Source organism: Mesocricetus auratus, unplaced genomic scaffold (genome assembly GCF_017639785.1).
Source record: "Mesocricetus auratus isolate SY011 unplaced genomic scaffold, BCM_Maur_2.0 Super-Scaffold_2245, whole genome shotgun sequence".
Classification (NCBI taxonomy): Eukaryota; Metazoa; Chordata; class Mammalia; order Rodentia; family Cricetidae; genus Mesocricetus; species Mesocricetus auratus.
Window position 1 is genome coordinate 27,848,511 of NW_024429180.1, and position 12,845 is coordinate 27,861,355.

At 36.9% G+C, this 12,845-nt stretch overlaps 1 protein-coding gene across 1 annotated transcript; it reads right to left on the minus strand.

The window, feature by feature from the left end:
- Window positions 1-3,839: 3,839 nt before the first annotated feature.
- Window positions 3,840-5,141, minus strand: LOC121142844 (glycogenin-1-like). The gene has a single exon (XM_040753707.1). It carries the CDS (start codon window positions 5,131-5,133, stop codon window positions 4,132-4,134), a length of 1,002 nt encoding a protein of 333 aa, XP_040609641.1. The 5' UTR covers window positions 5,134-5,141; the 3' UTR covers window positions 3,840-4,131.
- Between the last annotated feature and the right edge of the window lie 7,704 nt (window positions 5,142-12,845).

Genomic DNA, 12,845 nt, shown 5'->3' on the forward strand with positions numbered 1-12,845 from the left:
CCTCAACTAGATAATTTAAAATATCAGTGTTTTCTTTTCTGAAAACAGCATGAAAAAAACTCAATATGGAGAAAGGATGAATTGTGGTAGAAGATGTATAGAATAATCAATCATAGATGCCATATTATTTAGTTATTATTTTTGTGATGAAACACTATAACCAAGCCAGGCGTTGGTGGCGCATGCCTTTAATTCTAGCACTGGGGAGGCAGAGGCAGGGTGATCTCTGTGTGTTCGAGGCCAGCCTGGTCTAAACAGCAAGTTACAGTACAGCCTCCAAAACAATACAGAGAAACCCTGTCTTGAAAAACAAAACAAAACAAAACAAATAAAAAACCCAAAAACCAAACAAACAAAAAAAAAAACCAATATAATCAAAGCAACATAGAAAGAAAAGTGGTTATTTGACTGATATTTCCACATCACTGTTTATCAATGAAGGAACTCGGGAGAGCAATTTAAATACTCCAGGTACGTGGAGGAAGGAACAGATGCAGAGCCCAAGGAAGGGTGCTATTTGCTGGCTTGTTCTCCTTTGCTTGCTCACCCAGCTTTCTTATAGAACACCGGACCAGGGATGTGGAAACCAGGGATGGCACCACCCTAATTTAAAAAATGCTCTAAGGCTTGCTCACGGTCAAATTTTTGATAGACATTTTCTTATTTATTCGTTTATCTATTTATGTATTTATTTATCTCTAATACAACACATTCTGGCTACACTTAATCCCCTCCACTGCTCCAACTTGGAACTGTCCAGCAACCAATTCCACCCACCTCCATCCATCTGTCAGATTCACTTCTCCTCTGTTTCCCCTTAGAAAAGAGCAGGCCTCCTGAGGTTATCAACTTAACAGAGCACAAGAAGTTAAAACAAAACTAGGTATAAACCTTAATTAACATCATAGCTGGGCAAAACAACCTGGGAGGAAAAACCACCCCAAAAGAGGCAACAGAGTCAGAGACATCCCCAATCACACAAAAACCAAGGAAACCACCTTAACATTTGCAGAGGATCAAGCAGAGTCCCATTCAAGCTCCATGATTGCCCTGTCTTTGTGAGCCCCTATGAGCCCTAATTAGTTGATTCTATGGGCCATGTTCTCCTGGTGTTCTCTACCACTCTAACCCATGAAATTGTTCTTCTGCCTCTTCTCTGGGGTTCCCAGAAGAGAGGGATCCAAAGGAGATCTCCAACGTACACTTTTTCTTGTCCTAATGTTTGGATATGGGTCTCTCCATCTGCTCCCATCAGCGATGAGAGGAAGCCTCTTTTACGAAATTTGGTCTAGGCACAGATTTACTAGTACAGTATAGCAGAATATTACTTATAATCATTTTATTTGTTTTTTGTTATCTGTATCCTATGTCTCTGGGCTATCTGGCCTCTGTTTCCTTGTCGTCCAGGCTATGTTAGGATTTGGTTCCCTGTCATGTTGTGGACTGCAAATTGAACAAGTCATCTGGACATCGTGGCTCAATCCTTTAATTCCAGCACTCAAAAGGCAAGACAGGCAATGCTCTATGATTTAGAAGACAGTTTGGTAAGCAAAAGGATTTTCAGAGCAGCCAAGGAAGTTACAGAGAAAACCTATCGAAAGAAAAGGAACAAACATCAAAAACAAAAACAAAAATTTGATCATTCATTTGTTGATTCCTCCAACAAGTTCTATACCTCCATTTCCCTAGCACAACATTCAGGCAAAATAGGTAGCAGGATGAAATTTTTGTGGCTAAAGTCAGGGAATACTGACAAAAGGGGCAGGAAGAGTTGTTGGAGCCAGAAAGGTTTTCAAAACCAGGATAAAGATATTTATTAAAATATGCCAATCTATTTAATGCATCTAATGGTAGTAAATGGCTTAACAGAAACCACATCTTCCACCCAGAATCATTACTAGACTTTCATTCTTATATTTTTAATATAATTTTAAGCATCTCAAATCATATTGTTATTCACAGATAAAAATTTAGTGCAAAATTATACTCATATATAAATAAGCATGTACTTACTAATGGTTGTGGTGAAGAAGAAATGATTAATTTAATGTCTCGTGTAATTCTGATTTTGTCTAGGTTATTTGTTTTTCATGGTTGGATTTTTTTCTGAATTTTACCACTGCTGGAGGATGATTTTTCAATTTGAATAGATTCTATTGATATGCTTAAGAAATGGGGCAATGCTTTGGAACAACTCAGAGAATAAAACTGATTATCATGGCACAGTGCCTATTAATTATTTATATTAACATAAATCAGTCAAATGTGAATTGAATGTTATGTAGCATCATTTCAAAAAGGTAGTGATTTTCTGTCGTTAGAGAATTCCCAGAAAACAATTTAAAATTGTTCTCATTGACTTTACATGTGTTCTGGTTAAACACTACCCTGGAGGGTCTAAATATCAGCTTGACTTAGAGAAACACGACACATCTAAATATTTTCACTATGTATTTGGATTTGATGTTCTCTGTCCAAAATGAGCTTATAGTAACTTCCTTTTAAAATTACCATGTTCTGTCTAACTATTCAATGTCTTTGGTTATTAAAATGTCAAATGAGAGGTTTTTTTTTTAAATAACAAGAAGAAATCTTGTCATTGATGCTATAATGTGACACAGTTGCCCAGTAAACACTTTTATCCATATATCTTTACTTCAAAGTGTACATTGCAAAGAGTCACTGGTCTGGCTCCAGGACTCTGGTTTCTGGTATGCTAATGGTGCTGGGCCCTCACTAGAACTCCTCTTGGTTATCCTATTGCTCCCTTTTGTCCTGGAGGTCCTGAAGCTTTGGGTCTGCAGGACTGGTCCCTAAACAAGCTCCAGCAGGTAACAGGTGGGGTGAAGGTTGGTTTGGGTCAACTCATAACCCAGGTTCTGGTCCTGGGTAGTTGAAGGGAAGGTCAACCTGCCAGGACTCCCTTATTCATACCACCAGAGCAAGCTCTCCTGCATTGTCCTGGCTAGTTCCCCCCTTCAGTGACGTCCTCATTCATACCTAATCCTGAAGGGACTAGCTCTACTGTTTGCCCAGGTGAACTATAGGGATAACAGGTGATAAGGGGCAGAGACAGCACTCTAGCTCTTATTACCTCAGGGCCAACTCTTCCCACCTGCCTCAGGCATTATTTGGGGGTGGGGCATCTCTCCCCCACACATGCTGACACACGTCAGATGAATAACAGGGACAGCTCTCTCATGCTCATAACTTTCAGATTTACACACCCATATCTCTACCAAAACAAAGCAAGGCATACTGTATTTCTTATATTTAATAACTATACTATATTCTCCGGTAAGAGACATACTTAGATTAACAATTATGGGGTAATTACTTAAAGCAGAGCTAGCCAGTAAGAGACAAGCAAGACCAACAGCTTCATAATTATTATAGCCTCCTGTGTGTTTATTTGGGACTGATGCGGCTCTAGAACCAGGCTGGCGGAAAGGCTTCTCTCAAGGAAAAAGCTTCTCTTTTTTTTTTAATTTTTATATGTCAATAAGTCTTTATTTATTATATACGGTATTACCACAGTTAACCATCAGAGAGACCACACTGCAATTTTCAAGTAGACAGAAATGAAAAAAAGTAAGTCTGCATGCTGTCTTCATGGTGCATAGAAAACTGGTGAGCTAACAACTAGCTGGTAGGCTTATAAATCACTCCACTGTGTTAATAAAGGCTGTTTTAGCCTGGAAATGGAATTAACTCTCTGACAAGCTTTGGACAGTTCTAAATTGCAGGTCTATTGAAGGGTACAACAAGCAAATATAGAACAATGTCATATCTTGTTTTGAAGGGAGATAGATGGAGACTCAAGTTCTGCACCACTTGAGAACCATCTTAGTAATTTAATGTTGGCTTTCCTTTACAATATATGTTGGCAACTGAAGAATTACGAATTTCTAGGAAAAGTCTAGGGTTAAAACAGCACTTTTCCATAAAACAGAATTACTACTTCATAACATCTGACCAGTTCTCATCTTCTGTCCTGCCCAAATCCTCATCTGGTGAGGTATAGTGAAAGCCTCTAACAAATGTAACAGACTTTTCAACCAGCTTCACATACTATAAGTATCAGAAATGTGCCCAAGACGTGGATGTGTCCACAGGGAAATGGCAGTGCTTCTATTGTAGGTAAGTGTCAAGTTTTCTCATGATGTTATCAAAAGAATCTGCTCCCATGTAATCAGCCTGGCCCTGTTCCCACCGCTCCTTTCTTTCTTCTGAGGACATAGAAGGTTGTGGTGTAGCCTGGGCTTCCCCAATGGACAGGTGTGACAAAGCTCCTGAGACATGTTCCATCGTTAGAGAGGAGCAGGCATCTTTGTCTAGGCCTTGTTGTTGAAGCAGGGGTAAAACACCGGTGGTGAAGATGTCCCACCACAGGTTCAGAAACTCTGGGTGACTCACAGTTGGGTCTTGAGATTCACATTTGACACTTTTTGTTTGGGGACTGTACGTGTAATTCCATGGCTTGATTTGTCCCAAGAAGTGCACAACTTTGGCATCTGCACCAAACGCTTTAAATGCCGGGAGGTAGGAGTATATTGAAATGCTGCTCAGATTATACACAAATGGCAAGTGTTTCCTGATATCTGTTGTTGCCCAGCCACTAAAATATGTATTCAGTAGGCCCTGGTCCCCACCATCAAAACTACCTTGCTCAGAAGCAAGGTGCAACAGCTGGTTATATGTTTCAATTGAGGGTTGATAGACAAAGACTCCAGAATTGAAGCAGTCAGGCCACCCTGGATCTGGTGCTGCTGACAATTCTTCTCTTTCAAAAAGATCATCAACATTTGTGAGGACCAGAGTATCTGCATACATGAACACACATTTGGAATACTGAGTAAGTGACCAGCAGTGGAGTTTCGTCAGAGTGATGCCCAACTCAGGCCTCTTCATTAAAGTTAGGTGAGCAGAATCGCCACTGTCCAAGACATCTACCATGATGACTTCATCAAAGACAGTCTCTAAAACTTTTCTCATGGAATCTGAGACCTGTGGGGTGGTGAGTACAACCATCCTCCTTGTAGTCCTTTGCTGTTTTAAAGATGAGCCCAGGACCAGTGCACCTTTGGCATAGGCATCGTTTGTGGTCAGCGTCACAAAGGCCTGATCTGTCATAGTGCGTCCCGGGAAAGGACCTCGGCCAGCGGGGAGGGAAAAAGCTTCTCTTAACAATACTAAATCTGCAATGTACGTTTTTTATATAGCACAATTATAATTAAATTCACTTTGTATCTCCAAACGTTTATGTTATGGCCTGTCCTAAATTCTTTCAAATACCACTTAGGTTTTGGTGATGAGCTGTTATCTTTATTTCTTTCAAGGCACACCCTTGAGACTTTTATTTGCAACCTTATCCATGCTGTCTGTCATAACTCTGAGTTGCTGTATTCCACAGTTTCTGGATAAGAAATTTTAGCAATCCTAGAAATTTAATGACAGGAATTATTTCAAACAGCTCCAGGCGCATGTCTGATTGGCACTTGGACCGTTGTTTTTTAGATCACAAGTTACAAAAGCAATTTAGATGGGATTCATTCTTGAAATTGATTAAAACAGGATGGAGAAAACAAGCAATGTCTCCAATGAAACAGCATGTCAAACTGTCCTTCAAGGAAACGATGAGAGACACAGGGTCTGAAATCTCTTTGTTTCACAGGAAAGTTAAATTCCTTTGATACATTTTTAAACATTAGTCTTGGCTATACCAACAATGTTTGCAAATATCCAGTAAACTAGATTGTCTTTCATATTTTTATTCATTTTAAATGCTTTGAATTTTTCCAAGATACCACTTTTTAAAACTTTGAAATAATGGTGAAAAACATTATTTTGCAGAGTGAACAATATTACAAAAATTCTGATATTATGAAATATAATTCCTTTTGGGATTGATATACAGTAACAGGAAGTAATCATTAATCTATCCATTTATAAAATTATAATTTTAGTTGAAATGAGATTTGACTTTTTAGATGATATTTAAATTTTATTTCAAGCATCCAATATTCTTTGCTGTTTAAAATCACTAGCAATTTCTGTTGCTATCATACCTTCATAAATAATTGTTGAAAATAAAACCAATTTTAATATGTACAATATTTTTAGTAATAGTAGTTATGCAAAACTAGTATTATTTCATTTCTATTTTCTACATCTTTTAATGTTTCTAACTAAATTATTTAGTTTAATATATTTTCAAAGTGATTTTCTCTTAAAATAAAGGATTCAGTACATTTAAAAATTTTAAATACTTTTCTAAAAATCAAAGCTATAATTTAGTTCTGTATAGTCCTTAGTCTTATGTTCCTGGGAAATATACTTGTGTAATATTGTACTTCAAGCACTCATCCGTCTGTCATAACCAGTCCTTGAACCTCAGTGAAACAATAGAGGGCATTGAATGTTAAATTGACCTTGCATCTCTAAGTACACACTAATTTCTTATACCTGTTTTATAAGTGAACTATAGTCACATATTATTAACTCAGCTAAGACCCATGTGTTTATATATGTTTTTACTACACTAAATGTCTTTTAGATTGAGCATATATAACTAGTTGTGGTTCATTTGATACAATGAAGAATAACTTAATGACACTCTTGCACAGAGTTCTTTTTTAAAATTATTTTGTGTGAAATAATGGTATTTTTACCTTTTTCTTTCCAATTTCCATTACTTTATCTTCTTCAGTTGCCTTATTGCTCTAGCTAAAGCTTCAACTTTGTTATTGAATATATACAGAGAGAAAGTTGACTACTTTTTCTTATTTCTTATTTTTGTGGGAATGCTTTTAGTTTTTCTCCATTATTTTGATGTTTGCTATAGGATTGCAGTAAATTGTGTATATAAATATTTAGATATGTCCCTGGTATCCCTAGTCTCTCCAAAACTTCCATCAAGAAGGTAGGATGGATTTTGTCAAAAGCCTTTTCAATATCTAATGAGATAATCAAGTTTTTTTCTTTCAGTTTATTTTTATAGTATTCTATAGCTGCTGTTTTTATTGTATGTTGCACCATCCCTAAATCTCTGAAACCTTGGCTGTGTTCTTTATGCTGTGTTCTTTAAACTATTTCAGTGAACAATTTACATCTATAGTCATAAGAGATAATTGTCGCTGGGCGTTGGTGGTGCACACCTTTAATCCCAGCACTTGGGAGGCAGAGGTAGGTGGAACTCTGTGAGTTTAAAACCAGTCTGGTCTACAGAGTGAGTTCAAGGACAGGCTCCAAAACTCCAAAACAATAAGGAGAAACTCTGTCTCTAACATCCCCCCAAAACAAAAAACAAAACAAAACAAAACAAAAAAACAGAGATAATTGTCTAATTCTATTCTCTATTGAGAATTTATGTGGTTTGGATATTTAGGTAGCTATAGCCTCATAAAATGAATTGGGTGATATTTCTTGTTTCTTTGTTGTGGAACAATTTGAGAAGTATTAGCTTCAAATATTCTTTTATAGTCTGGTGGAATTCTGTACCAAAAATCAACTGGTCCTTATTTGTTTGTTTTGCTTTTTGGTTATAGGTCTATTTGAATTGTCTATCTGATCTTGACTTAAATTTGACAAATGGTAACTATTGAGAAATTATCCATTACTTTTACAATTCCCTATTTGGTTAAATGACCTTGTGGCTCTCTAGAAGTCATAGGTGCCTTTCATTTTGTTCACTTTTTCAATTCTTGTTTTATTACTACGGATATTCTCTCTGCCTTTAGTTAGTTTGGAAAAAGCTCTTCTATCTTGCTGAATTTCTGAAAGAACCAATTCTTTGTTTTATTAGCAATCATTATGATTATATTTTATTGTCTAACTTTTCTTGGATATCATTAGTTCTTTTCCATTTTAGACCTTTCAGGTGTCTGTTAAGTTGCTTGTATGAGAACTCTCTAACGTGTTATGTAGGCACCCTCTGTCATGAACTTTCTTCTTATATCACTTTCATTGTGTCTCATAGTTTCAATGTGCCTTGTGTTCATTTTTATTTTCATTCAATTTTATTAATTCTTTGACATATTTATTTCTGCTTTGGCCTGTTTTTCATTCCCTAAAGAGATGCATAGATGCCCCTCAACTGAAGAGTGGACAGAGAAAATGTGGTACATTTACACAATGGTGTACTATTCAGCAGAAATAAAAACAATGGAATCCTGAAATTTGCAGGCAAATGGATGGCAATAGAAGAAACCATCCTGAGTGAGGTAACCCAGTCACAAAAAGAGAAACACGGCATGTACTCTCCCATATATGGATTTTAGACAGAGATCTGGGGAGTGCCAGCCTACAATCCCATGACCAGAGAGTCTGGGAAACAGAACCTTCATTCAATAGCTGATGGAAGCAGAGGCAGACTCCCACAGCTAAACACTGAGCTGAACTCAAGGAATCTAGTAACAGAGAGGGAGAACTGATGTGCAAAGGGTTTAAGACTGGGCTGGTTTAACCCCCAGAAACAGCAGACCTGACAAGGGTTAGCTCTTGAATCCCAGAATGATGGCTAGGATTCAGCATGGGACTGATCAAGACCCTCTGAATGTGGGTGTCAGTGAGGCGGCTTAGGTAATCTACTAGGCCTTGTGTAGTAGATCAGTATTTATCCTGGGTATACAAATGAACTTTGGGCACCCTTCCAACAATGAGAAATGCACTTTCACCCTGGACTCTTGGGGGAGAGTCTAGGCCCTGCCCTGGATGACATGACAGACTATGGAAACTCGCATGGAGGGCCTCACCCTCCCTGGGGAAATGAGGGGTATTGGGGGGCTTGATGGGAGGGCACGGGAGGAGGGGAGGGAAAGAGAGAGGGACCTGGAACTGACTTGTGAAGCAACATTGTTTCTAATTTAAATTTAAATTTAAAAATAAAAACAAAAAAATAGAGTTGTGCAGTTCCCATGAGTTTGTAAGCTTCCAGGTGTTTACGTTGTTGTGGATATTTATCTTTATTCCATGGTTGTCTGATGGGATACAGGGAGTTATTTCAATTGTTTTGAGTCTGGTGAGAGGTGCTCTGTGTCTGAATATGTGGTCGGTTTTGGAGACTGTTTTGTTAAGTATGGAGTAGAAACGAACCATATTCCCTTTTATTTCAGTGAAATATTCTATAACCATCTCTTAGGCTTAGGTATTTTGTAATGTCTGTTAGCTCCAGTGTACCTCTGTCTTGTTTTAGTCTGGATGACCTGCCCTGTCCATTTTTGCAATTGGGCATCGAAGTCTCCCATTATCAGTATGTGAGGCTCAATATGTGATTCACGTTGTGGTGTTTTATTTTGTTTAACAAACTTGGAGCATAAATATTTGGTGGATATTTCCCTTGATAAGTAAACAATGTCCTTCCCTATTACTTTTGATTATTTTTGGTTTTGAATTCTATTTTGTCAGAAATTATAGTAGTTAAACCAGCTTGATTCTTGAGTTTATTTGCTTGGAAAATCAACTCTAACTTAATGTTGATGTATGTCTCTTGAGTGTAGCAATAGGACAGTTAGTGGTTTTGTACATATTTGTTTAGTTTGTCTTTTTTATTGGGTAAATGAGTCCATTGACATTGAGAGATATCAATGATCAGTTATTGGTGCTTCTGTTTTTTCACTGTTGTTGATGGTAGTGAGTGTAAGAATATGCATGTGTGTGAGTTATGTATGTGTGCTATTTCTGTTAGAGTCTGCTTTTCTTCTTTTGATTTTACTTGTGTGGGAACACTTGAAGTTTTTTTCAGGGGTGTAGCTAACATCCTTTAGCTTGATATTTCCTTCTAGAACCTTCTATATGGATTGATTTATATATCCTGAAATATATATTTTTCATGCTTGATAATTGAAAATTTGGTGGGTATTGTATTCTGGGCTTACATCTGTGCAGTCCTTTCTTGCTTTTGTATATTCTCTATTGAAAAGTCAAGTACAATTATAATATGTCTACTTTTATGTGTTGCTTCTCTTTTGTTGTTAGTTATTATTTTCCTTTGAAGATTTTAATATTCTCTCTTTTTTCTCTATATATAATGTTCTGATTATTATGTGATAATGGAACTTTCTTTTCTGGTCCAATCTATTTGGTGTTCTGTGTGCTTCTTGTAAGATTTTAGGCACAAATTTTGGTTAGATAATATTTCTAATATGAGTTTGATAAAAACAATTTCTAGTCGTTGAGCTGGGTTTCTTCTAGTTTCTCTGTTATTCCAAAGCTTGGTCTTTTTAAAGCATCCCTGGTTTCCTTGAAGTTTTATATCATGAGTTTTTTAAATTTAACGTTTTCTTTGATTGGTGTATCCATTTATTCTATGCCTGAAAGATTCTCTTCCAGCTCTTGTATATTGTTGCTGAGACTTGAGTCTGTATTTCCAGAATTCCCTCAGTTTGTGAATACTTAATTGATTCTATTTCCAGTTGCAAGTCACAAACAATTTTTCACTGTGTTTCCCTAGATTTCTTTAAGGGATATAAATACTCATTTCATCTTTACAGACCTTCATCATATGCATAAAAACTCTTTTAAGGTTTTAATTTTATATATTCTGATGTTGTAATATCCATAGCCTGATGTAGTAGCACAGCTGGATTCTTGTGGGGCCATATTGACTTGGCTGATTTTCATTGTTGTTTTATGCTGTTGTCTCTGCATATGGGTTTGGGATGACTAAAGCTCTAGGTGATGATTCCTGGATTTGGCTTTCTTGGCTGTGTGTTTTGCTCCTTGGTTTTTATTTCCTCTCTATAAATTAGAACAGTGTGATAGTTTATTTTGCCTGTTTCCCTAGCATGTGCAGCTGGTGTGTTCACAGGGAATGCTTGCTAGTGTTGGAGGCTGAGTACCTGGGATGAGTTAGAGGAATAAAGGATTCAGGAGAAGGTCTTTGTGATTCCTTGGGGCCTGGCTCAGGGAATAAAGGAAGATCAGCTACAGAGAAGGGGTGAGACTAGGGGTATTAGAATTCCAGAGGAATAAGAGAGGTAAAGGTCTACCTTCAGACTCCCTGTTGCTCTAAGAGGAACATCCCTTGTAACAGCAGGGTACTCTTACTTGAGTTTGGTCTTGGACAAAGCAAGAAGTGGAGGAAGGGAGATAAAGAGGGAAAAGTTTGTGGAATACACAGAAGATGTAGGCCAGGATGAGGGAGACTACTGTATGTTTTCTGTTGCAGTGTTTGAGACAAGATTGTCAGATTGTGTTTGGGAGACCAGATGTCTGTAGGTCCTAGGCACAACTTGTTCTTGTGGTTTACTAGATGGTACCTGCTGGAATTGGTGTTTGGGATGCAGAAACAAGTGGGTGGAAGGAGGTTAGGAAGGGATGGTCTCTAGGATCCACAGGATATATGTACCAGGGTGATTGGAGAATGCATCTGGTATTCTCTTTCTGTGTGCTAGGGACAATATAGCTCTAATTAAAGTTTTTATTTTAGATTTGAGTTTATAATTTAGTTCCAAATTCCCCTTCTCTCTTAATACTCCAAACCTTTCTCACCTTTATATTCATAATCTATTTTTTGCTAATTGTTATTTTATGGATGCTTTGCTTTTATTTATAAGCTAAGCTAGAAATGTGAATTGATAATTCATTCTATGATATATAAGCATAAGTCAAAAATAGACTTTTAATGTAGCAACTAGTTTTTTCACAAGAACAAACACATAATATCATTCTCAAATGGGAAATATCTTCCATTTAGGAAAGACAAAAGAAATATTGTCAAAATAAGGACTATTTTCTAAAATTACCCTCAATGTATTCTGTACCCCTATAAAATTAACACTATTTCTTATATTTGGTAATACTCAATATAATACTGTAATGTCTAAAACATCTCTCCTGCTCTAGTATGAACTGGAAACAATAATGACATAACTTGTCAAATAGCTTAACTTTTTACAAATAAAAAGCAATTTTTATTTATCATTTTTATCTAACATTTGGACTTAGTTAATTGGAAACTCATGTGGTTTAAAGGAAGAACACCAAAAGTAGCCTTTTTTGGTTTTTTCAAGACAGTGTTTCTCTGTATTGCTTTGGAGGTTGTTCTGGAACTCGCTCTGTAGACCAGGATGGCCTCAAACTCACAGAGATCTGCCTGCCTCTGCCTCATGAGTGCTGGGATTAAAGGTATGTGCCACCAATGCACAGCAAGGAAAAAAAAGCAGCCTTTGCTATACAAATGTCCATCACTTAAAATCTTCTGTGATTAGGATTTAAAGTCCTAAGAAACTTTAAATAAAGCATTGCCACAGTGTCGTCTGAAGTCAGGGATGCTGGGACATGGAATATGGCTAGCATCAATGAGCATCCAAAAGGTCAACTTAAGTACTGGACAATTCTATGATTTCGGCCATGATTCTTTCTCAGGAACATTATAGAATTTTATTGAGCCCTAAAAACAACATGATTATTTAGGGGAAAGAAGAGATGCTCTTGCACATTCCTTTTTGTCCTAATTAAGATCTCTGTATCATGCAGTGCTAAGAAGCACATCTGTCCTATACTTAAAATAGGAACAGAAGAAGCGACAATGTGGCAAAGCCACTTTCAGGATGATATTACACCAGTTTACTATGATGGGGACAAAGTGTAGAAATACAGAATAATTAGCTTCAATAAAATCTTGTGTGACATCCTTCCCAAAAGGAACTCAACAGATTGCTGATACATTTTGACACATATCATTTTAAATATAAATATGTGAAAAATAATTCTGGGTTTCTGTGTACATTTAAGGTATAAAATACCTTTCTATATTCTTTTATTGGATTTAATAAATCTTATTATATACCAATCCCAGTTCCCTCTTCCTCCTTTCCTCCTACCCCCCAGACCATTTCCTCTTC